The 27,090-nt window shown below is 34.9% G+C and overlaps 1 protein-coding gene across 4 annotated transcripts in view; it reads left to right on the top strand.

Annotated features, from left to right (window-relative positions):
• Dgk (diacyl glycerol kinase 1) overlaps positions 1–27,090 on the top strand; it is a 193,722-nt gene that overhangs the window by 110,845 nt on the left and 55,787 nt on the right. For 3 of the 4 annotated variants that reach the window (XM_090158525.1, XM_090158522.1, XM_090158523.1), the window contains exons 2-10: positions 6,355–6,632; positions 10,837–10,913; positions 11,308–11,463; positions 13,346–13,607; positions 16,528–16,665; positions 16,749–16,889; positions 17,729–17,778; positions 19,441–19,515; positions 22,676–22,795. In XM_090158525.1, the coding sequence (XP_090014651.1) occupies positions 6,569–6,632; positions 10,837–10,913; positions 11,308–11,463; positions 13,346–13,607; positions 16,528–16,665; positions 16,749–16,889; positions 17,729–17,778; positions 19,441–19,515; positions 22,676–22,795 (1,083 nt within the window). In that variant the 5' untranslated portion in view covers positions 6,355–6,568. The remainder of the gene's footprint in view (positions 1–6,354; positions 6,633–10,836; positions 10,914–11,307; positions 11,464–13,345; positions 13,608–16,527; positions 16,666–16,748; positions 16,890–17,728; positions 17,779–19,440; positions 19,516–22,675; positions 22,796–27,090) is intronic. The other variant, XM_090158524.1, reaches the window with a different exon arrangement.

Below are 27,090 nucleotides of genomic sequence, written 5' to 3'. Positions count from 1 at the left end.
TAAAATTATTATATTAAAGCTTGTTTTCCACTAGCGCGCGTAGTGCTCGGATTTCGATTAATTTTTATCCATGAATAAAATAAGCTCTGCGATATTTAAATAATATTTATTTAAATAACCAATAGTTGAATAAAAATTGTAAAATGTTCAAATAATCGAAAGTGAATAAGCCTATTATTTAAATAAAACAAACAATTATTTAAATAAATGCCACTTTTGTTCAAATAAATGCTTGGATGCGTAAAAAACATAATTAAATAAGTTAAAATGATATTCTTTTTACCAACATTTTTTAAATAAATCGGAAAATTTGTGGAAAATGAATAAACAATTCCGAACACTAAGCGCGCGTCATAATGTTATTTTCTATACGCGCGTAAAAACGTTTGAACGTTTCAAAGCTGAGAAACGCGTCGTTGCGCGCGGCAGTGGAAAACAAGCTTGACGCCGTATCTTATTACGAACAGAAGTTTATTAAATATGTCTTAGCGTTAAGTATTCGTCTTGATATACTGCTAATGTTATTCGCTTGATATATGTATAGTAACTTAAGTTTAATAAGTTAATAATAATAATAATAGTAAGCAGTGATGCTGGATATTTAATTTCCATTGAAAAGTCCGTCGAGACCCTGCATTCATTTTTATGACCTAGAGACTTCTCTCGTAGATAAATATTTATTTCGTAGTTGGAGATATCTCTCATAGATGGGGACTTCTCTTTTTCTATCGTTGGAGAATTCATTCGTAGATAGAGGATCTCTCTTTGGAGACTTCTCTCATAGATAGAGTTTCTCTCTTTGTGGACTTCTCTCATAGGTAGAGTATCTCTCTTTGGAGACTTCTCTCATAGATAGAATTTCTCTCTTTGTAGACTTCTCTCATATAGAGTATCTCTCTTTGGAGACTTCTCTCATAGATAGAATTTCTCTCTTTGTAGACTTCTCTCATAGATAGTTTCTCTCTTTGGAGACTTCTCTCATAGATAGTTTCTCTCTTTGGAGACTTCTCTCATAGATAGAGTTTCTCTCTTTGGAGACTTCTCTCATAGATAGAGTTTATCTCTTTGGAGACTTCTCTCATAGATAGTTTCTCTCTTTGTGGACTTCTCTCATAGAGTTTCCCTCTTTGGAGACTTCTCTCATAGATAGAGTTTCTCTCTTTGGAGACTTCTCTCATAGATAGAGTTTCTCTCTTTGGAGACTTCTCTCATTGATAGTTTCTCTCTTTGGAGACCTTTCTCATTGATAGTTTCTCTCTTTGGAGCCCTTTCTCGTTGATAGTTTCTCTCTTTGGAGACCTTTCTCATTGATAGTTTCTCTCTTTGGAGACCTTTCTCATTGATAGTTTATCTCTTTGGAGACCTTTCTCGTTGATAGTTTCTCTCTTTGGAGACCTTTCTCGTTGATAGTGTCTCTCTTTGGAGACCTTTCTCATTGATAGTTTCTCTCTTTGGAGACCTTTCTCATTGATAGTTTCTCTCTTTGGAGACCTTTCTCATTGTTAGTTTCTCTCTTTGGAGACCTCTCTCATAAATGGACACTTATATCGTTGATGGAGATTTATCTCGTAGATGGAGACTTCTCTCATAGAAAGACACCTTTCTCGTAGATGGAGACCTCTCTCATAGAAAAAAAACCTTTCTCGTAGATGGCGAAGTCTCTCATAGAAAGAAACTTTTATCGTAGATGGAGACCTCTCACATAGAAAGAAACCTTTCTCGTACATGGAGACCTCTCTCATAGAAAAAACTTTTATCGTAGATGGAGACCTCTCTCATAGAAAAACCTTTTATCGTAGATGGAGACCTCTCTCAGAAAAAACTTTTATCGTAGATGGAGACCTCTCACATAGAAAGAAACCTTTCTCGTAGATGGAGACCTCTCTCATAGAAAAAACTTTTATCGTAGATGGAGACCTCTCACATAGAAAGAAACCTTTCTCGTAGATAGAAATCTCTCTCATAGAAAAAAACTTTTATCGTAGATGGAGACCTCTCACATAGAAAGAAACCTTTCTCGTAGATAGAAACCTCTCTCATAGCAAAAAAACTTTTATCGTAGATGGAAACCTCTCACATAGAAAGAAACCTTTCTCGTAGATGGAGACCTCTCTCATAGAAAAACTTTTCTCGTAGATGGAGACCTCTCTCATAGAAAGCAACTTTTCTCGTAGATGGAGACTTATCTCGTTAGTGCTATACTATAAGCTTCTGCTCGAACTGATTGCGTAACTTTTAAATTATTCAAATGTTGATTACGTACCTCCAAAAATTGCAGCATCCCTTCAGCCGAATAAACGGGGGGATGCAGGCGAGGATGTGGGGGAGGGGGGGTGAGAAGCGCGTTTATTGGAGGGGAGAATTCGTCGTCTCATTTTATAGAGAAATCGGTCCATTATTGATCGTCAAATTGTACTCCCACATTCAATATCGTCATCCCGGCTGGAAGAGATCCGATTAAGCGATCATAACCTCAATAATCTCTAAAGTATATAAACTGAACGACAGACTTTACCACCTCCTTTATTACGGCTGTCCAATGTCAAAACCTAGTAAAAGCCATTTTTTTAAATTTGATTTATTTCATTTTCTTTATTTTGATTAAAATTATTTTATGGTAACGTAAAATGTGTTTTTACTCATTCAGGAAATTTTCTCAAGTAAGTGTAATATTCTCCTACTTACACGGAGTTTACTACTACCTCGATATCTTCCAAATTGGCGTTTACTAGGTTTTACAATGAGACAGCCGTATACTAACAATGAAATTTGATATTAATATCTTCGCCGGCTCCCGCTGATTATTTTAATTTTAAAATTTTCTATCGTTAGGCGGACTAATACACGCACTAACGAGGAGTGTACCCGAGGTGTAAATCACCGATTTTGATGAAACTCGGGGGGTATGTAGACCTTGGGGTAGCATGAATTTTCACCAAGGGAAAAGTTACGCTGGGCTTCCGTTTTGCTATGGCAACCGAAAATGTTTTTGACAACATAAAATGAAAAAATCTACATTTAAAAAAGCATGGGATTTTCTCGGTTTCACAGGGGGGCTACTTGATGGATTTCACCCAAAATTGTTCAAATTTAGCATTTTAGTTGAAATTTTAATTTTAATATTTATTTTGGGTTTTCAAAAATGTTCACAAGGTACCCCCCCTGTGAAACCGAGAAAATCCCATGCTTTTTTCAATGCAGATTTTTTCATTTTAAGTTGTCAAAAACATTTTCGGTTGCCATAGCAAAACGGAAGCCCAGCGTAACTTTTCCCTTGGTGAAAATTCATGCTACCCCAAGGTCTATATAAAACCCGAGTTTCATCAAAATCAATGATTTACACCTCGGGTACACTCCTCGTAAGTTTCAGCCGTAATTCGGTGTATGATTCAACGGTTTGGCAGGACTATCTCGTAAGAAATATATTAACTTCTGTCATTAATAATATGACACCTATCCCAGCTGGTGGTCCTTCCGCGTTGAGTTTGTAAGTTATCCCCCTGCTGAATTGTAACCCGGCCACCTGAATTCAAAGGCACTAAAAATATAAAAATGACGAGTGTAAATCACAACCACTCTTTTAAAATTTAGTTTGAAAATTATCTCCCTACTGGATTTAAAAATAACTGATTATTATTTTTATTATTATTACAGGGTTGCCACATGTCAGGTAAATCAGGGAACAGTCAGGGAATTTAAAAATTGGCCTAAAAAGTCTGGGAAATGTCAGGAAATTTTCAAAATTTGTTAAAAGTCGGGGAATTTTAGGAATTTGTTAAAAATTAGGGAATTTTAGGAATTTGTTAAAAGTTAGGGAATTTTAGGAATTTGTTAAAAGTCAGGGAATTTTAGGAATTTGTTAAAAGTCAGGGAATTTTAGAAATTTGTTAAAAGTCGGGGAATTTTAGGAATTTGTTAAAAGTCAGGGAATTTTAGGAATTTGTTAAAAGTCAGGGAATTTTAGGAATTTGTTAAAAGTCGGGGAATTTTAGGAATTTGTTAAAAGTCAGGGAATTTTAGGAATTTGTTAAAAGTTGGGGAATTTTAGGAATTTGTTAAAAATCAGGGAATTTTAGGAATTTGTTAAAAGTTAGGGAATTTTAGGAATTTGTTAAAAGTCAGGGAATTTTAGGAATTTGTTAAAAGTCAGGGAATTTTAGGAATTTGTTAAAAGTCGGGGAATTTTAGGAATTTGTTAAAAGTCAGGGAATTTTAGGAATTTGTTAAAAGTCAGGAAATTTTAGGAATTTGTTAAAAGTCGGGGAATTTTAGGAATTTGTTAAAAGTCAGGGAATTTTAGGAATTTGTTAAAAGTTGGGGAATTTTAGGAATTTGTTAAAAATCAGGGAATTTTAGGAATTTGTTAAAAGTCGGGGAATTTTAGGAATTTGTTAAAAGTCAGGGAATTTTAGGAATTTGTTAAAAATTAGGGAATTTTAGGAATTTGTTAAAAATCAGGGAATTTTAGGAATTTGTTAAAAGTCAGGGAATTTTAGGAATTTGTTAAAAATCAGGGAATTTTAGGAATTTGTTAAAAGTCAGGGACTTTTAGGAATTTGTTAAAAGTCAGGGAATTTTAGGAATTTGTTAAAAGTCAGGGATTTTTAGGAATTTGTTAAAAGTCAGGGAATTTTAAAAATTTGTTAAAATGCCGGGAAAAGTCAGGTAATTCGATTTTATCTCGGCACTTTTTGAAGGTAATTTTACTCTAGATCTATGACAAATTCTATGATTATCATTTATTTCCTTGAAAGTTTGGTTAATATTTTAAACATTGCAATAACCTTTTTACTGAAATATAAGTCCATTTAAATTTATTATCTTCTGATGAAAGTGAAATATTAATTATTATTATTAATAACCCATACCAGCAGAAGCTTATAATAAGAGCAGCCTCTAACTCCCTATACCGCCAACGTACAACTTTTGAAACGTCTTGTTTTCGACACGGAGCCAAGAAGAAATGAACGCGGCCTAGGACTAGCGAATCTAGTGAGCGCTAGTCTTTGTGGCTAAAAAGGAGTTTGCTTTCCAAGACGTCGGTTGGCAAACCTGAAACGAAGGTATAAAACTTTAAACGCGAAAGGCGGGCAAGGCTTAAGGTTTATAGTGTGACACTTCCTATTGCTTTAATGCTAATTTTCTAACTGAACCTTTTTTCGGCACTGATACTCTCTTCAAGCTGTGACTTGGACTCGCGACTTACCGTTTTGGATGACTACTTTTTGATAAAAATGTAAGCCTAATATCGGAGAGCACGTTCTGGAGTCGCGAGGGGCTTTGGCTTTGTTTTGAAGCCCGTGCGTGCGAACCACGCGTGATAAAAAAACATAAGCTCGTGGCGCCGAGAAAAACGTTTTTAAATTTTATCATTTTAGCCTAATATTCCGCCTATCTATCGGAAACCAGATATTTCGGCTTAGCGGATGTCTCGAATATTTTAGACACTTCTGTATTGAGAAAACATCTTGATTACGCAATAACTATGAAAATTAGTTTGGTTGTAAATCTCGTAACTTGTCATACTTATTGTTATTATGTTACTTATGTTAGTATATATATGATAGCCAATAATAGTTTTAAAATTTATTACCTTTATAATGTATAAATTACAAAGTTCAATCAAAACGAGGCGAGTCTCTCAAAATTTAAAATTTATGGGAACTCCACGAGCATTTTTTAAATGTTTTCTCCGCTACTGCTCCAATCATTCCAATGTTTGAAATTTTGTTCATCTGATTTCAGATTTCAAGTGATTTCAATATTTATTTGACTAAAGTTATTAAACCTACTAAATTTACGTGAGTTCAAGTGATTTCACTGCTGATTTGTACACCTGAAGTCCCTCGGTATGAATATATCGAGAGGACTATATTTTCTGGCCACATATCGCCTTCACAAATCTGTATCCCTCCGAATACCCCTAGTTCCAAAAACGAGGCGTTTCACGTTTTTGGGCGAGTTAGAGGCTTCACTCATTCAGTGTTGGGCATTTTCGTCTTTTTGAGCGGTAAAATTTTCGCTCCTCTCTTTCTGCTCTTTTTTGAGCGGTAAAATTTTCGCTCCTCTCTTTCCGCTCTTTTTTTGAGCGGTAAAATTGGCGCTCCTCTCATTTTTGATTTGCGCTCTTTTAAAAAGATATTTTACCGCTCATTTTCGCTCATAATAACAAATCCGCTCACAATGAGATGAGCGGTGCCCAACACTGCACTCATTAAAGGCTTCTGGTACCAGTTAAAACGTGTAAAATGATTAAAAATTTTCTTAAGGTGAAATAGTTAAAGAAGGCGAATATAAATAATCCCATTGACTGAAAAGTGACGTGAAGTTTAATGACAGTATGTTTGTTTGCAGGCAGTGACGGAGGATGAGCGCGAGATCCTGGTCGGATGCCGGGATCGCGACAACGACGTGCCAGAGGGCGTCCGTGTCGAGGATGACGTCTAGGATGATGCGGATGCCAGTTCTCGTGTCGTCTGCACCGGCGGCGACGGGTGGCGCCATCTGATGGACTCATGATGATGAGAGCAAGTCATGCGGAAGCTTCGCCTCTTGACTCCGGCTAACGATGACGCTCAAATGGGAGAAGCTTTCGCCAGCCGAATTCCAACAACTGCAAGACTTCATTCAGTGTAAGTCGCTTTGTCCTCCGGGACGCGTTGCCACGACGACGACGCGATGCACGCGCGCTTTCTCTGAAAGGTTCCGAACGCGGATGACGCGTTTTCTACGTACGAGTTTTCTTAAGCCTCGTCGCGTAATAGTTTCTCGTCCACCACGGTCGTTGCCACGTGACTCGTATCCTCTTAAAAGGTTTTATACGTCCTTCAAATCCTTCCCTCGGAACGCCCGTTTTCCGGACACGCGCTTCGATTGAAAGGCCAACGGTGAAGGGAACTCTTATTTGTCTCTATCAGTCTGCTGTTTATTTATAGTACTAGCTATCGACGGAATCACCGCGCCAATTTCCCACCAGTGATCCGGAAAATTACGTTTTTGATTCGAAATACAAGATTTACTTAGCGATTTTTAAACCTTTACAATAAAACGTTTCGATTTTACAAGAATATTCGCCCCAGGTATCTAACTAAACCAGGATCAAATAAAATGTTCCTTTTTACCGAGGTATATAAGTGTAGATCTAGATTTTGCCTAGGTATGATCTACTTCTTAGATCTAAGTTAATAGAAACCACCCGAATTATAGTCCATAGGTGCATGGTTTCTATTAACTTTAACGGGGTTGTCACCCGTCAGGGAAAACAGGAAAATCAGGGAAAAGTCAGGGAATTTAAAAATGGGCCTAAAAAATTAGGTAAAGGTCAGGAAATTTTAAGAATTTATAAAAATTCAGGGAAAAGTCAGGGAATTTAAAAATGGGCCAAAAAATTAGGTAAAGGTCAGGGAATTCCAAGAATTGGTAAATATTCAGGGAAAAGTCAGATAATTTAAAAATGGGCCAAAAAATAGGTTAGGGTCGGGGAATTTTAAGAATTGGTAAAAATTCAGGGAAAAGTCAGGGAATTTAAAAATGGGCCAAAAATTAGGTAAAGGTCAAGGAATTTTAAGAATTTGTAAAAAATCAGGGAAAAGTCAGGGAATCTAAAAATGGGCGAAAAAATTAGGTAAAGGTCAAGGAATTTTAAGAATTTGTAAAAATTCAGGGAAAAGTCAGAGAATTTAAAAATGGGCCAAAAAAAATAGGTTAGGGTCAGGGAATTTTAAGAATTTGTAAAAAATTCAGGGAAAAGTCAGGGAATTTAAAAATGGGCCAAAAATTAGGTAAAGGTCAGGGAATTTTAAGAATTTGTAAAAATTCAGGGAAAAGTCAGGGAATTTAGAAATTGGCCAAAAAAATAGGTTAGGGTCAGGGAATTTTAAGAATTTGTAAAAATTCAGGGAAAAGTCAGGGAATTTAAAAATGGGCCAAAAAATAGGTTAGGGTCAGGGAATTTTAAGAATTTGTAAAAATTCATGGAAAAGTCAGGGAATTTAAAAATGGACCTAAATAATTAGGTAAAGGTCAAGGATTTTTAAGAATTTGTAAAAATTCAGGAAAAGGTCAGGGAATTGTATTTTATCATGACACTTTTTGAACTTGGTAATTTTACTCTAGATCTATCACAAATTCTATGACAATTTTCGAAGGTAATTAGTTTCCTTGAAAGTTAAGCTAATTTTTTCAACGTTGCAATTTAAGCTTTTTACTTATTTAAATTGATTAACTTCTGATTAAGTAAAATAAAAAATAAAAAATTTGACCTTCAAAAGTCGGGTAAAATCTCTTAAAATGGTCAGGGAAAACAGGGAATAATCAAGGAATTTGAATCTCAATATTTTGTGGCAACACTGTTTAACGTATTGTGCATTTCATTCTCCACCAATATCCGCTTATTTGAAATTTTTAATGTTTAGGGTGAGCTTCTCTTTAAGGTTTAGTTAGATTCCCTGCGCGGTACTAATTAGAGATCGGAGTTTGTATAAGAAATCCATAACCGAAAATTATCCGAATATAAACTTATATTTTGCATATTAAATGGTTTTATAACCGTGAATAATATCCATTAATAAACAGATAACCGAAATTTTTATGAATAATCGAAATTTTGGCGGTAAATTTATCTGTTACGCCGAATTCTAGTACTGATGAGCTCCAAATATTTTATTATATATTATATTATTATAATTCCATTTTAATTTTTTTAAATGTTTTTCACAACTCAAGTTTAAACTTTTTCTGCATAAAATAGCATGGCAAAAAAATAAAAAAATTAAAATTTTGGCAAAATAATTGTTTAAATTTGGGTAAAATCGATAAAATCAATAAATTTCGGTAAAATCATACGTAGAGATCGGTGTAACAGATAAATTAAATGGCAAAATTTCAATTAATCATAAAAATTGCGGTTAACCGTTTATCCATGGATATTATCCATGGATAGAAACGATTTAATATGGGAAAAACCAAAAATAACTGATTATTTGTTGGATAATTTTTGTTTTTGGATATTATCCAAATACACGGTTAATTTTTATCCAAACGCCGACCTCTAATCATAGGGTTTACAATCCGTGATTTATCCATGATATTTTACGTAGAAAAAGTTCAATTTTGTGTGGTCAAAAACATTTTTGGTTGCCATGGCAAAACGAACGGCCATTGAAACTTTTCCCTTTGGGTGCTTTCAAGGTACATGAAGGTCTACTTAACCCCCGAGTTTGAATAAATTGGAGAAACTCCTCGGGATGTCTCCTTGTTAGATCTAATACTTGTGTAGATTTTGGAAACATCATAATTACAGCAAAGGCGAAATTTTAAAAGGAATCCTTATTTACGCTCCCGTATTTATCTTTTCATGTACGTTAATTAATATTATTTTTAATTAATGAAGCCGTTTTCAGTGTCCTATCGGGGTGGGTCACGGGGCGGCTCCTTCATTAGTATATTCCCTAATTAACAAGAGGAATTTTAGAGCCCGCTGAACGGGAGTCCCTTTTTCTCGTTCAAATTAATAAGCGACTCCAAATTCATTTTGTCGCTCAGACTCGAAGGTCCCAGTTGAGGGAAATGATAAATAAACGTTGTTTTATCGAGTCACTGGAGAAATTTTCGTATTAAAATCCAATATTCCCCGTTATTTTGAACATCCTTGAAACGTTTCGCAAAGGACCAAAGGTCAATGGAATAACTCGCGATAGATTAGGAAAAAGTAGATCGGAAACCCGCGATAGTCCGATACCAATCTGTCATCTTCGCCTCGAATACTCGCTAAATATATTGTTTCCTTTTTGTCCACGAGATGCCGCCACTTCCGCCTCGGTATTTCCGGTTCCATTTCCTTTTTAATATGTCAGATTCCAACACTGATCTAAGCTAATGTTCCGGAAGCGGGTCGTTTTTTCCATCCCCAGACTCCGGTGTCGCCGACGGAATGTCTTCTCGTTTTATTTGGCCCCGAATCTTCTCTTTAATCCTTTTATCTTTAGCCTCTCCAGATCCCTCAGTTCTGTTTATTTATTGCTAATTTAAATAAATAGACTTCCGATACGTTAAGTTTTGAATGCTAAATAAAATATAATCTTAACGTAGGAGTTTTACGAATTTTTTTCTTCAGAAGTTATTTTCTCTGAAAGTACTGCAATTTACCAAAAACCATATTTTGGAGCTCACGGCCTTCTAATTTGCAATGTAAGCCAATACTACAGGAGCTCAAATTCGTACAAACACTATAAATAAAATAGTCGTAGAAACAATACATTTTTTGAGACAAGGTGAAGTTTTCTTCATATAGGGTGTTTCAAAAGGTTATGCAAAAATTTTAAGGAGTTGTAGGAGGTGAGTTGAGAAGTATGCCTGTTTTTCTAATTTTCCTACGATGAGTTAAAAGAGCGCCAGAGAGCTTCAAAGTGTGGCCAACTAGCCCCTGGAAGTAGGCTGCGATAAGCGCAAAACCAAGCAGCAGGGAAACGCGATCATTAAGGTTTGGCTTCGTTTCATAGGAAGGACTTTTTAAACAAATCGGGGTAACCAGCGTAAAAAAATAAACTTAAACAGTATTTAAAGTCCCTGCTGCTTGGTTTGGCGCTTGTTGCAGCGTTCTTCCAGGGGCTAATAGGTCACACTTTGAAGCTTTCTGGCGCTCTTTTAACTCATCGTAGGAAAATTAGAAAAAACAGGCATACTTCTCAACTCACCTCCTACAACTCCTTAAAATTTTACATAACCAATTGAAACACCCTGTATAAAGAACTCAAAGTCGCTTACAGTTTATTATTTGAATAATATAATATAAATCTTTAATATATTGCTTTTTTTGTTGTTCCTTTGTAAATACAGATTCTTCTAAAAAATTGGGTGATGTCCTCGACGAGTTTAAGGACGAGGGAACCCTTTCCAAATATAATCCCGAAGGGGTAAGCGAGCTCAAATATCAAATTCAATCTCCCAAAACTTCATATCCGTTCGTATTGGTCAAATAACGTTAAGTACGATCCTTGAATATGAAATATTTTCCATTCAATACTTTCTATATAAATGTACGAATCGTTATTTGAATTTGTAAACATTTTCCGAGAACTTGATCTGTATTATCTACGTCTACGTCCACGTCCACCAGGGTAATTCTCTTAAAATTTTAGCAAATCAATAGGTTTAGATCGTACGGCGAAACATTTGTTTGCCCGTGGAATATATAATTAGTCTTTAACAAAGCTGGTTCCCTCCTGTTTGAATTAAATTTCCCGCTTCCGGTCCGTGTTTGTTTTAACTATTTTCGACTCTCCGTTTATTCTGGTCGGTGTGGCGCAGGACATTGATTTGGAGGGCTTCCAACTATTCATGGACACGTATTTGGAAGCCGAAACCCCCGTGGAATTGGTCAAGAGGTTGTTCCTGTCGTTTGTGAAAAAGCCCACCCAATTACCCACTGCCCAGTCCTCTGGTATGGACGGACGACTGCTCAAGGTAAGTTGCCTTGGTAAACCGGATGATTCAGGTGAAACACTGTAGACCTTTAGTTACACATTTTTGTAGACCTTTTATTTAAAATAGAATTACCAATATCAACACTTCTAAACACGCTCCAAACATTTTATTTTAAGTAATTTTTTTTACTACGGAGATTATCTCTGGTTGAGCAAAATTTAATTCGATCTAACCAATCAATACAGCCCGAATCCGAGATAATTCTAACCCCATCTAGTGTCAGGCAACAGTACTAAATATTCGCGGGGTTTCACCTTGAACAAATAGACTACTGGACCCGAATCACCATCAAATCCATATTGATAAATCGCATCACCCGCCAGCGCTCCTATCGAAAGAATCGCGAAACATTTCCACCCATATACAAATGTTCAAAAATTATTCGATATATTTGGGTGGAAATATTTCCTCTATCAGACACCATGGCGCTATAAGCGGCGCTGCTTTAAAAGAACCAAGTACGAAAAAAGCGTCCTGGTATTCTTTGTAAAGACGGCGTCCTTGATATTTTGGAAAAAGATAGCCAGCTTGATATTGTGGGGAACAGGAATCCATATCTCTACCTGGAATGCTTATCTTGGCGTATCGCGTATGGTAAGATCACTCTGACGGCTTTGGCCCCGCCTACGAGAGAAAAAATCCCCTCTGCGCGCGCTCCCCTCTCACGTTGTTGTTTGTTAAGTTAACATAGTGACGTCAAAAAAAACCGTCAGCCACATCGAGACGAAAATCTGAGCATTCCAAGTAGAAGTATGGATTTCTGTGGGGAAAGATAGCGTCCTTGATATTCGGGGGGGGGGAGTTTGTCTTTGATATTCTGAGGGAAGGGGTTCTTTGATATTTTGGGGGAAGTTTGTCCTTGATATTCTGGGGGAAGTTTGTTCTTGATATTCGGGGGGAAGGGGATCCTTGATTTTCTGAGGGAAGGGGTTCCTTGATATTCTGGGGGAAATTTGTCCTTGATATTCTGAGGGAAGGGGTTCCTTGATATTCTGGGGGAAATTTGTCCTTGATATTCTGAGGGAAGGGGTTCCTTGATATTCTGGGGGAAGTTTGTCCTTGATATTCTGAGGGAAGGGGTTCCTTGATATTCTGGAGGAAGTTTGTCCTTGATATTCTGAGGGAAGGGGTTCCTTGATATTTTGGGGGAAGTTTGTCCTTGATATTCTGAGGGAAGGGGTTCCTTGATATTCTGGGGGAAGTTTGTCCTTGATATTCTGAGGGAAGGGGTTCCTTGATATTCTGGGGGAAGTTTGTCCTTGATATTCTGAGGGAAGGGGTTCCTTGATATTCTGGAGGAAGTTTGTCCTTGATATTCTGAGGGAAGGGGTTCCTGGATTTTCTGGGTAAGGGGGGTCCTTGATATTCGGGGGAAGGGGGTCCTTGATATTCTGAGGCAAGGGGTTCCTGGATTTTCTGGGTAAGGGGGGTCCTTGATATTCGGGGGAAGGGGGTCCTTGATATTCTGAGGGAAGGGGTTCCTGGATTTTCTGGGTAAGGGGGGTCCTTGATATTCGGGGGAAGGGGGTCCTTGATATTCTGGGGGAAGTTTGTCCTTGATATTCTGAGGGAAGGGGTTCCTTGATATTCTGAGGGAAGTTTGTCCTTGATATTCTGAGGGAAGGGGTTCCTTGATATTCTGGAGGAAGTTTGTCCTTGATATTCTGAGGGAAGGGGTTCCTGGATTTTCTGGGTAAGGGGGGTCCTTGATATTCGGGGGCAAGGGGACCTTGATATTCTGAAGGAAGTTTTATCCTTGATATTATGAGGGAAGGGGGTCCTTGATATCCTATAGTCCAGTAGTTTATTTTGTCAAAGATTTAACGCGAAGCTCTTATTGTTGAATGTGGTCTTTGGTCAGTTGGCAGCCGTGACGTCGACGGCAGCGTGCGCCCCCATCACCTCCCACAACACCAGCGGCTCGCTGCCCGAGCTGGCCAAGGAAGTGCACGGTTTGAGCTCCGCTTGCGCCGAGGTCCCCCGGGAGCGCTCCAGTTGCGGAGTGTCCGGAATGCACTTCGGGCTAGCCGAGAAGTTCCACGGACTGACGGAGAAGCTTCACAGCCTGGGGCACCATCGCAGTGACAGCGACAGTAACAGTCGTGGTAGAACAGGTATGACAGGTACTTAAGCACACATTTTCTTTCGATCTTTCTGTGGCATAACGTTCTTTCGTAAATTGTTGATCACCAAAGCCGAACCTTGATTAGTGCGCGCAACTCAAACCAATGACTATACGGAAGATGTCGCTACGCAACACTAAAAGGTTTTTAATAACGGCGTTACGCACGCTCTGTGGCACGTGCCGCTAATCATGCGTCTCGCGCCGTTCTTAATTAGAAAGTCGCATAGTGTTTTGTAGAGCCATCTTCCGCATAGTCGGAGCAAAAATGTTTCTTATTTAAAAATTCCAAGTTAAAGTAGCAGGGTTATTCAAATTTAAAGGATGTTAGATTAAGCTATGAGCAATAAACACAGATAGCCTTAGAACACGCTAATGCAGTGTTGTGTACAGATTTTATTTTGTGAGCTTTTATGCTGAGCGTTTTACAATTTCCGAAATTTCTCTTTCTGAATGTAGCAGGTGCTAAAGCGTCTAACCAATTAAAACTGTACGCAAGAAAATGCGCAACGGGTTTCGTTCTTCTTGAGCGGGAGCGCCATCTTGTTTAATTACATAAATTAAAGAAAGCCATAATTTTAAATAAATATTTAGAACAAAAAAGTAAATAAATTTTATTTAATTATTTCCATAATTAATCAACCCCACTAATATTTCCGTATATTTTTAACGAGCTTCTATTAATCAGCAATAGAGGGCCCTGTTGACAAATCAACAAAAAATTCCCCTTCTCCACCATGCTGGGGGAAGATAGTCTGTCTTATTGCTGGAATAGCGTTGTAATACAACCTCCTAAAAATTTAACAGTATTTGGTTTCAAACTCCCCACTAGGCTTACGTGCATGGTTTACACCATTGAATTGGGAATAATACTGCTAGAATTACAATTACGATTTCGGTTGCCATGGTTACGCGGGATCTGTTCTGATAAGACTGTACGAAATTCATCTTTATTATTAGGTGGTAGCGCCATCTATATTTTGTAAAGTTATATGGCTAAAAATAAATAATTATTAGCTAACTCACCGTAACTTGAGTTAAAAAGGATCGTGTTGACAGAATAAAATTATTTTTAAACAACTTCAAAGGTTTGATTCTTACGAGAAATCATACATTTCAATTTCGCATCAGATTCGCGAAAAAATTCAATTGCAATATAGTTTCCACCACTAGAGACAGATGCCGCCACGGTAGAACGATAATATTGATAAAGTCTCCTTTTGGAACGAAATTGGTCCCGCGCCAGCCAGATTTAGTTGTACCTCTATTTATTCCCAACTCAATGGTTTACACTTTCCTTTCTGTCAAAACATTATCATTCTAAATCTAGGAAATATTAAGTACATAAGTCTATAATTATAAATGTGTCAGTTAGTCAAAATAATTGTGTTGTGTAACGTAGAATTGACGCCATAACAAACCAGATAAGTGTCTAAAGCTTGTTTTCCACTGGCGCGCGTAACGACGCGTTTCTCAGTTTTGAAACGTTCAAACGTTTTTACGCGCGTAAAGAAAATAACATTATGACGCGCGCTAGTGGAAAACAAGCTTTAGGCGATAACAATACGCAACTAAAAAAAAATTATCACTGGCCACTACGACGTATCAAAGAGTCTTAAGTCCTCTAAAGCCACAGTCACACTAAAGCTTAAAACACAGTTTAGGTCAGTTTGATAGCCAGTTTTGACCGCCGACGATAATTCTTAATTCACACGTTGCTTCACCACGGCTCGCTTATAGCCGAGGGGCTGATCACTCCCCGTAATCGGTGTACAAGCCTGTAGCTTTGACTGCACTAAAATGATAACGTAAGTGAGTACAGATTTAGCACTACCAAAGGCTGTACTCATTTGCATATTTATGTAATCGGTGTACAGATTTTCAGAGAGTGGTTAGCCCCTCGCTTATAGCCAGGGCTTAACGTCATTTTAAATTATAACCAGAATTTGGAAAATACTAAAATGTATCCCAAAACAAATAGTTAATCATGTTTACTAAACATAGAGTAATATTATTTGACATAATTTAGAATTTTATTCCCATTAATTTTGAAAATACGAGCAAATTTACTTCCCCGCCTGGTCGTTTTGAAAGCGATTCTAAGCGAACCGACTTGGACGAGTTGCTTCCCGAACCAACACGAAGCGATTTCTCACGCTGGTTTTGAAAACTATTTATCTAAAACGAAGCCATTTTAGAAATGACTTTCAGTGACGATTAAAAACTGGCACACTTATATCATGGAACAAACTAACGCTAGGTACGGTTCATGAGATAGTAAATTTGAAAAATATTCGATGACAACGCGCCCTAGCGAGCTTTCGGTGCATCTCCGGAAAAGGAGGGTGGGTGTGGTTAAGTGTAGTCTGCTTATTTGTCTGGGTTAAGGCTTAACGTTTAGGTTGTATTGAAACATAACTGATATACAAAGCTCAGCTTCATATATAGCAGACGAAGTTTGCAAGTTGTCTCCCCACTGGTTTAAGGGGTATTCTCCCGAGCTCTTCGGTTTCCCCTTCCATGAAAACTTGTAGAGGTTAACGGTAATAGTGAGTGTAGGGAGCTGTTGGCTCGAGTGGCATGAAGGGCTTGCCACCACCCTCCTACGCAATGTAACCCGGCCACCTGAATGAATGGCTTTAAAAGTCGCATGATGACTTAGGCCTAGGGTGGTGCCTTGGGTATGAGCCTAGCTGATTATTATTATTATTTTAAGTTACCAAACGCAATTGTAGGTGGCGTTAAGATCGTAACAGTTTCCTTTTTGAATCACCAAATTTTGGTCGGGGTTAAAAACGCGGGTTGTGTTGTCAACAAACGCTGTAAACCGTCCCTAGCGTTAGTTTGTCCCATGCTTATATGGCCTATAACTATGAACTTATGATCCTACAAAGGCCACATATGATTTGTTCGTTCCACAGGCAGCGCCTCGATTCACCCTTTAGTGACAGTAACCCACAACTACACTGACCAAAAATCGTCGGATTCCTCACCCAATCACAGTCAAGTGTCCAGAAATTCTTCCAAGAAGTCTAATTCGTCCATCCTAGTCCACAGCGGTCAGTATCTCTCCTTTTCATTCTTTACGCTCTTTGACCACCCGAATGTCCGATTTATGTCAACACCGTGTCGCGTTCTTCAGTATCTTTCTTCCCGGTGGACTTCAAGCCTTTGAGGAAAGCCAGTAGTCACGTGGACATCCACTCCATCAGAGTCCCTCTCAAGGACATCGTCTGCTACCTCTCCTTGTTGGAAAACGATCGTCCGGAGGACAAACTCGAGTGTAAGAAAGATTGTCTCTGTTAGAAAACGCTGTGTCAAATTACTATGATTTATGGTCTTTTATTGCAAGTATTTCCGAGTTTTTCATCGGATATTCTTGACCTATGTTTGATACTAAAAATAATTATTATAAATTTAAATTTAATTATTTTAAATATAAATTTAATTATTTTAAATTTAAATTTAATTATTTTAAATTTAAATTTAATTATTTTTAATATAAATTTAATTATTTTTAATATAAATTTAATTATTTTTAATATAAATTTAATTATTTTTAATATAAATTTAATTATTTTTAATATAAATTTAATTATTTTTAATATAAATTTAATTATTTTTAATATAAATTTAATTATTTTTAATATAAATTTAATTATTTTAATATAAATTTAATTATTTTTAATATAAATTTAATTATTTTTAATATAAATTTAATTATTTTAATATAAATTTAATTATTTTTAACATAAATTTAATTATTTTAATATAAATTTAATAACTGTAATATAAATTTAATTATTTTAATATAAATTTAATTACTGTAATATAAATTTATTTATTTGTAATTTAAATTTAATTATTTTTAATACACATTTAACGATTTTTAATTTAAATTCAACTATTATTAATTTAAGTTTAATTATTTTTAATTTAAGTTTAATTATTAATAATTTAAGTTTAATTGTTTTAATTTAAGTTTAATTGTTTTAATTTAAGTTTAATTATTCTTAGTATAAATTTAATTATTTTTAATATAAATATAATTATTTTTAATTTAAGTTTAATTATTTTTAATTTAAATTTGATAATTTTATTTTAATTATCCAATTAATTCAGTTATGTTTCGCCTTTACGATACGGATGGAAATGGCTACCTCGACAATAACGTAAGTAACTTAATTATGTTAATTAGCCGCTAATTACCGCGTACTAATTACTCCTGAAACTAAAAATTCGGTCTAAAAGCAAAATATTTCAGTAATAAGTTGAAAATCTTCTTTTAAACGAACAATTTGAATAGTATAATATCATTAGAGATTGTCTTGGTTATCTTAGAAGCTCAATTACCGTGGAGCAGGGAGGTTCGGACCTTTCTAAACCCCTTAATCTCTGATTTAATAGCTTTAATGATCCACTATCTCCATTACGAGCTATTTTTAGGCTCTTACCTTCGTAGTTTTTTTCTCATTACATTTTTTTATAATGATAAAAACTCCAAATTTCCTTTCAAGGCTTATCTAGGAGATATTTCTAGAATATAATTTTTTTCCCGGTTTCGTCCCCTAATTGAATCAGCGAATAGTGCTTTAGTGCTTTTCCTTCCAAAAATTGGAAAACAATTTTACTATATTTTGTCTCTTAGACGCGCATAGACGTTGAAACTGGCTTCGTTTTCCCGAGAAAAGGCTAACTTACTAAAAGCAAAAACTCTTTAAATTAAATCAAACGGATGATGCGATTAGGGGCTTTTTCGAAGCCTTTAACAGAACCTATACATACGATGAAACGTTAAATGGGCCTTAAATACAGGGTGTTTCAAAAGGTTATTAAAAAAATTTAAGGAGTTGTAGGGGGTGAGTTGAGAAGTATGCCTGTTTTTTTTTTTTCAATTTTCCTACGATGAGTTAAAAGAGCGCCAGAGAGCTTCAAAGTGTGGCCTACTAGCCCCTGGAAGTAGACTGCAAAAACAAGTAGCAGCCTGGAAATGCGAACATTAGGGTTTGGGTTCGTGTGATAGTTAAAAAAGGACTTTGTAAACAAATCGAGGTAACCAGCGTAAAAAAGTAAACTTAAACAGTATTTAAAGTCCCTGCTGCTTGGTTTTGCGTTTGTTGCAGCGTTATTCCAGGGGCTAGTAGGCCACACTTTGAAGCTCTCTGGCGCTCTTTTAACTCATCGTGGGAAAATGGGGAAAACAGGCATACTTCTCAACTCACCCCTACAACTCCTTAAAAATTTTGCATAACATTTTGAAACACCCTGTATATGAGAGGTTTTTTCCTTCAAAATTTTAAACCAAAAAGTGAGCCTTAGCGAAAATGTGTCCCCCAAAAAATAATGGGAAAAAGAAGATGAACCGTACATAGGAGATGCCTGTCCAGTAACCATTTATTTGACCAGCATCGAGAGTGGGTTTTGTTTCGGTGTCTCTCTAGCTAGCAATCACTTAAAAGGAGATGGCTACCTCTTGATTGAGACGAGAGGGGCGGAGAGAACCGGACAATAGGTCCGAATTCGATTGTCCGAACCATTTACTCCGAAGAGAGACTGACCAGCGCGTCTAGGGTCAGCGTTCCCCGTATTTATTTTGTCGCGTGTGTTCGAGAGCTTTGTCTCAAATGATTTCCCCACAGCGTGACTCTGACAAATAAAAATCAAGCTCCGCTTTTGTCACTAGTTTCAACATTTCTTCTCGGTTTTTACGACGTGCGCCATAAAAGAATTGAACTCCTTTTCGTAATGGTCGAAATAGTCCCCAAACAATTGCGTTTTAATGATATGATATATTGGTTGACATGTCGCTTTGTTTTGACTTTTTGCGGCTTCAGGAGATGGACTGTATTGTCAACCAGATGATGACTGTGGCCGAGTATCTCGGGTGGGATGTCACCGAATTGAAACCGGTGAGTTTTCATCTTTGATTCGAGTGCACAGCGTTTTAGCACAATTCAGCCACTTTTGGCACGATAACTAAATATTGATCTTACTTGAACCGAGGAGCAGCCCAGCTTTAGGGTGTCATAATAATCATGACTAAATTATTTAAAATTTAATCAAGAATTTATCATTTTAATCATTATTTAATCCAGTGACACGTAATTTAATCATTTTTATGATTTAATCAAGTCACACGTGATTTAATAATTTTAATCATGATTTAAGCCAGTGACACGTGATTTAATTATTTTAATCATGATTTAATCCAGTGACACGTGATTTAATAATTTTAATCATAATTTAATCCAGTGACAAGTGATTTAATAATTTTAATCATGATTAATCCAGTGACACGTAATTTTAATGGTGATTTAAACCAGTGACACGTGATTTAATAATTTAATCATGGTTTAATCCAGTGACAAGTGATTTAATAATTTTAATCATAATTTAATCCAGTTACACTTGATTTTATAATTCTAATCATAATTTAATCCAGTGACACTTGATTTTATAATTTTAATCATTATTTAATCCAGTGACACGTAATTTAATCATTTTAATCATGATTTAATCAAGTGACACGTTATTTAATCAAGTGACACGTTATTTAATCAAGTGACACGTTATTTAATCAAGTGACACGTTATTTAATCAAGTGACACGTTATTTAATCAAGTGACACGTTATTTAATCATTTTAATCATGATTTAATCAAGTGAAACGTGATTTAATCATTTTAATCATGATTTAATCAAGTGAAACGTGATTTAATCAAGTGAAACGTGATTTAATCATTTTAATCATGATTTAATCAAGTGAAACGTGATTTAATCATTTTAATCATGATTTAATCAAGTTAAACGTGATTTAATCATTTTAATCATGATTTAATCAAGTGAAACGTGATTTAATCATTTTAATCATGATTTAATCAAGTGAAACGTGATTTAATCATTTTAATCATGATTTAATCAAGTTAAACGTGATTTAATCATTTTAATCATGATTTAATCCAGTGATACGTGATTTAATAATTTTAATCATGATTTAATCCAGTGATACGTGATTTAATAATTTTAATCATGATTTAATAAATTTAATTATGATTTAATACAATTAATCGTATTTCAAAAGTGATTTAATCATTTTAACCGTGATCTAACTCAATGTATCGTGATTTAATCCTTTTAATAGTGACTTAATCATTTTAATCGTGACTTACTCATTTTAATCGTGACTTACTCATTTTAATCGTGACTTACTCATTTTAATCGTGACTTACTCATTTTAATCGTGACTTACTCATTTTAATCGTGACTTACTCATTTAATCGTGACTTACTCATTTTAATCGTGATTTAATCATTTTAATTGTGACTTAATCATTTTAATTGTGACTTAATTATTTTAATTGTGACTTAATCATTTTAATCGTGATTTAATCATTTTAATCGGGATATTATTTAGTTTCATGTGAGTTTATAGATTTAATAAAGTTAATCGTATTTTAAGCGTGCCTTAATCATTTTAATCGTGATTTAATCATTTTAATCGTTATTTAATCATTTTAATTGTGACTTAATCCTTTTAATTGTGACTTAATCCTTTTAATTGTGACTTAATTATTTTAATCGTGACTTAATCATTTAAATCGTGATTTAATCATTTTAATCGTGACTTAATCATTTTAATCGTGACTTAATCATTTTAATCGTGACTTAATCATTTTAATCGTGACTTAATCATTTTAATCGTGACTTAATCATTTTAATCGTGACTTAATCATTTTAATCGTAACTTAATCATTTTAATTGTGACTTAATCCTTTTAATTGTGACTTAATCATTTTAATCGTGATTTAATTATATTTAATTGTGACTTAATCATTTTAATTGTGACTTAATCATTTTAATCGTGATTTAATCATTTTAATCGGGATATTATTTAGTTTCATGTGAGTTTATAGATTTAATAAAGTTAATCGTATTTTAAGCGTGACTTAATCATTTTAATCGTAACTTAATCATTTTAATTGTGACTTAATCCTTTTAATTGTGACTTAATCATTTTAATCGTGATTTAATCATTTTAATTGTGACTTAATCATTTTAATTGTGACTTAATCATTTTAATTGTGACTTAATCATTTTAATCGTGATTTAATCATTTTAATCGGGATATTATTTAGTTTCATGTGAGTTTATAGATTTAATAAAGTTAATCGTATTTTAAGCGTGCCTTAATCATTTTAATCGTGATTTAATCATTTTAATCGGGATATTATTTAGTTTCATGTGAGTTTATAGATTTAATAAAGTTAATCGTATTTTAAGCGTGACTTAATCATTTTAATCGTGATTATTCATTTTTTTCACGATTAAGTCTTTTTCGGTGTCTTTAAGACCATGATAGTTAATTGCCCATCGATTCAAACGATACCCACCTTTTGTAACGCTGTTAGTGTTATCTAAACGCACATTTTGTCTTCGCGTACCTAGCTTGTTTACCAAAAATTATTCTTGTTTATTTAGGCTTAATTACAAAAGGCTTAGCCATTTTGAATTTAAATTTAAAACGTCAAGACCAGTGACAGTTGTCCTGAATTTTAATTTAACACAATAAATATTATACGAACCGTCAACTCTCTCTTACGAAATGTTTATCTTGTCTAATATTTTGTATCTTTATTTTTATTATTTCAACTCATATCAAAGAAGCGATTTAAAATCATTACAAACGCAAATTAGCACCTGCTATTCTAATATTTTCTTTTACGGAAACCTGAATTGCAACATATGTTTTTCATTATTTATATAATATCTCGTTGCGATCTGTCTCTCCTACGAAGTACGAATTAATTATTGTCCCGCGAAACTCGTACGCCCAAACATTTCGTTAGTCATCGATTTGACCTTCAGTGATATAAGCACCTTGAGGAAAATCCTGGTGAACGCGGTGTAATCGTGTATGGGATAAATAATAACTCGACGTATGTTTGATAAATTCGTACCTTTATACGAAGCCCTGATACAAATTCCCTTTTCCGAGAATTGGCGAGATAGCGGAGCTCCGGTTTCGAGTTTGGATTTCTTAACAAATTTCGATTTCTTTCTCGGCTGGTCAGATCCTGCAAGACATGATGGTTGAGATAGACTACGACGCCGACGGCACTGTTTCGCTGGAGGAATGGAAGAGGGGTGGACTGACCACCATCCCTCTCTTGGTTCTACTCGGACTGGACGCGGTGAGTCGAAATATTTCTCTGACACATAACGTTACTTTTACGCGATGCCATCTGGGAAATCAATTCGAAGGAAGGTCTTATTATTTTTGGTGGATTTTTGTATAAAGTGAAAAGCTCGGTTTGGAAGAATCGTATTTCTAGGGGGTTGGACATTCCGATATTTATGAAATCAAGGATTGCCACTTTGATTATAAGAAATCTCGTATAATTTCATTATTTTTATATTTTTCAATCGGGTCGGATATTCGTTAATATCACGTACACTTTATAGATATTTTTTTTACTTTTTTAATCAAGTTAGCATATTTGACTTTATACAGGGTTAGTGCTCGGAATTGTTTATTCATTATTCACAAAATTTCCGATTTATTTAACAAAAGTTGGTAAAAAGAATATAATTTTAACTTATTTAATTATGTTTTTTACGCAACCAAGCATTTATTTGAATTAAAATATTATTTATTTAAATAATTGTTTGTTTTGGTTAAATAATAGGCTTATCCACTTTCGATTATTTAAACATTTTAGAATTATTATTCAAATATTTGTTATTTAAATAAATATTATTTAAATATCGCCGAACTTATTTTATCCATGGATAAAAGTTAATCGAATGCTGACCTCTATATAGGGTGATTCAAAAGGTGATGAAAATATTTTAAGGAGTTGTTCGGGGTGAGAAGTATGCCTGTTTTTTCCCCCATTTTCCTACGATAAGTTAAAAGAACGCCAGAGAGCTTCAAAGTGGGGCCGACTAGCCCTGGGAAGTAAGTAGGTTGCAACAAGCTCAAAGCAAAGCAGCAGGGACTTAAATATTGTTTAAGTTTACTTTTTACGCTGGTTACCTCGATTTGCTTACAAAGTCCTTTTTTACCTATCACACGAACCCAAACCTTTATGTTCGCGTTTCCCCGCTGCTTGGTTTTGCGCTATTTGCGACCTACTTCCAGGGGCTAGTAGGCCTTACTTTAAAGTTATCTGGCGCTCTTTTAACTCATCGTAGGAAAATGGTGAAAAAACAGGCATACTTCTCAACTCACCCCCTATACAAGTCCTTACAATTTTGGCAAAACCTTTTGAAACAACCGGTATATCTTCACCCTAAGCCTTAGAAAGAATTATATTATACATAATTTTTTAATATAATATAATATTGTATATTATATGAAAATAGCTTTAATAATCCCCAATCCGCGCGAAAATTAATGCTAAAAATCTCAAAATCAAATTAAAAACTGGAAATCGGCACAGAAAAATTATACTTTAAAACAGTGGCGTAAAAAGGGCCCCCGCGGATCCTACAATTCCTATTATAAAATCTGCTTTAAAATACCAAATTTATTTTGACCCACCCGGGGCCATATTATAAAATCTGCTTTAAAATACCAAATTTATTTTGACCCACCCGGGGCCATATTATAAAATCTGCTTTAAAATACCAAATTTATTTTGACCCACCCGGGGCCATATTATAAAATCTGCTTTAAAATAAAAATTTATTTTGACCCACCCGGGGCCATATTATAAAATCTGCTTTAAAATACCAAATTTATTTTGACCCACAAGGGGCCATATTATAAAATCTGCTTTAAAATAAAAATTTATTTTGACCCACCCGGGGCCATATTATAAAATCTGCTTTAAAATAAAAATTTATTTTGACCCACCCGGGGCCATATTATAAAATCTGCTTTAAAATACCAAATTTATTTTGACCCACCCGGGGCCATATTATAAAATCTGCTTAAAAATACCAAATTTATTTTGACCCACCCGGGGCCATATTATAAAATCTGCTTTAAAATACCAAATTTATTTTGACCCACCCGGGGCCATATTATAAAATCTGCTTTAAAATACCAAATTTATTTTGACCCACCCGGGGCCATATTATAAAATCTGCTTTAAAATACCAAATTTATTTTGACCCACCCGGGGCCATATTATAAAATCTGCTTTAAAATACCAAATTTATTTTGACCCACCCGGGGCCATATTATAAAATCTGCTTTAAAATACCAAATTTATTTTGACCCACCCGGGGCCATATTATAAAATCTGCTTTAAAATACCAAATTTATTTTGACCCACCCGGGGCCATATTATAAAATCTGCTTTAAAATACCAAATTTATTTTGACCCACCCGGGGCCATATTATAAAATCTGCTTTAAAATACCAAATTTATTTTGACCCACCCGGGGCCATATTATAAAATCTGCTTTAAAATACCAAATTTATTTTGACCCACCCGGGGCCATATTATAAAATCTGCTTTAAAATACCAAATTTATTTTGACCCACCCGGGGCCATATTATAAAATCTGCTTTAAAATACCAAATTTATTTTGACCCACCCGGGGCCATATTATAAAATCTGCTTTAAAATACCAAATTTATTTTGACCCACCCTGGGCCATATTATAAAATCTGCTTTAAAATACCAAATTTATTTTGACCCACCCTGGGCCATATTATAAAATCTGCTTTAAAATACCAAATTTATTTTGACCCACCCGGGGCCATATTATAAAATCTGCTTTAAAATATCAAATTTATTTTGACCCACAAGGGGCCATATTATAAAATCTGCTTTAAATACCAAATTTATTTTGACCCACCCGGGGCCATATTATAAAATCTGCTTTAAAATATCAAATTTATTTTGACCCACAAGGGGCCATATTATAAAATCTGCTTTAAAATACAAAATTTATTTTGACCCACCCGGGGCCATATTATAAAATCTGCTTTAAAATAAAAATTTATTTTGACCCACCCGGGGCCATATTATAAAATCTGCTTTAAAATAAAAATTTATTTTGACCCACCCGGGGCCATATTATAAAATCTGCTTTAAAATACCAAATTTATTTTGACCCACCCGGGGCCATATTATAAAATCTACTTTAAAATACCAAATTTATTTTGACCCACCCTGGGCCATTTTATAAAATCTGCTTTAAAATACCAAATTTATTTTGACCCACCCGGGGCCATATTATAAAATCTGCTTTAAAATACCAAATTTATTTTGACCCACCCGGGGCCATATTATAAAATCTGCTTTAAAATACAAAATTTATTTTGACCCACCCGGGGCCATATTATAAAATCTGCTTTAAAATACAAAATTTATTTTGACCCACCCGGGGCCATATTATAAAATCTGCTTTAAAATACAAAATTTATTTTGACCCACCCGGGGCCATATTATAAAATCTGCTTTAAAATACCAAATTTATTTTGACCCACCCTGGGCCATATTATAAAATCTGCTTTAAAATACCAAATTTATTTTGACCCACCCGGGGCCATATTATAAAATCTGCTTTAAAATATCAAATTTATTTTGACCCACAAGGGGCCATATTATAAAATCTGCTTTAAATACCAAATTTATTTTGACCCACCCGGGGCCATATTATAAAATCTGCTTTAAAATATCAAATTTATTTTGACCCACAAGGGGCCATATTATAAAATCTGCTTTAAAATACAAAATTTATTTTGACCCACCCGGGGCCATATTATAAAATCTGCTTTAAAATAAAAATTTATTTTGACCCACCCGGGGCCATATTATAAAATCTGCTTTAAAATAAAAATTTATTTTGACCCACCCGGGGCCATATTATAAAATCTGCTTTAAAATACCAAATTTATTTTGACCCACCCGGGGCCATATTATAAAATCTACTTTAAAATACCAAATTTATTTTGACCCACCCTGGGCCATTTTATAAAATCTGCTTTAAAATACCAAATTTATTTTGACCCACCCGGGGCCATATTATAAAATCTGCTTTAAAATACCAAATTTATTTTGACCTACCCCGGGGCCATATTATAAAATCTGCTTTAAAATACCAAATTTATTTTGACCTACCCCGGGGCGATATTATAAAATCTGCTTTAAAATACAAAATTTATTTTGACCCACCCGGGGCCATATTATAAAATCTGCTTTAAAATACAAATTTTATTTTGACCCACCCGGGGCCATATTATAAAATCTGCTTTAAAATAAAAATTTATTTTGACCCACCCGGGGCCATATTATAAAATCTGCTTTAAAATACCAAATTTATTTTGACCCACCCGGGGCCATATTATAAAATCTGCTTTAAAATACCAAATTTATTTTGACCCACCCGGGGCCATATTATAAAATCTGCTTTAAAATACCAAATTTATTTTGACCCACCCGGGGCCATATTATAAAATCTGCTTTAAAATAAAAATTTATTTTGACCTACCCCGGGGCCATATTATAAAATCTGCTTTAAAATACCA

The sequence above is a fragment of the Leiobunum rupestre genome, chromosome 9, assembly GCF_980474605.1.
Source record: "Leiobunum rupestre chromosome 9, qqLeiRupe1.1.hap1, whole genome shotgun sequence".
Taxonomy (NCBI): domain Eukaryota; kingdom Metazoa; phylum Arthropoda; class Arachnida; order Opiliones; family Sclerosomatidae; genus Leiobunum; species Leiobunum rupestre.
The sequence above is the reverse complement of the archived record's forward strand: the minus strand, read 5'-3'. Positions and strand labels throughout refer to the sequence as shown.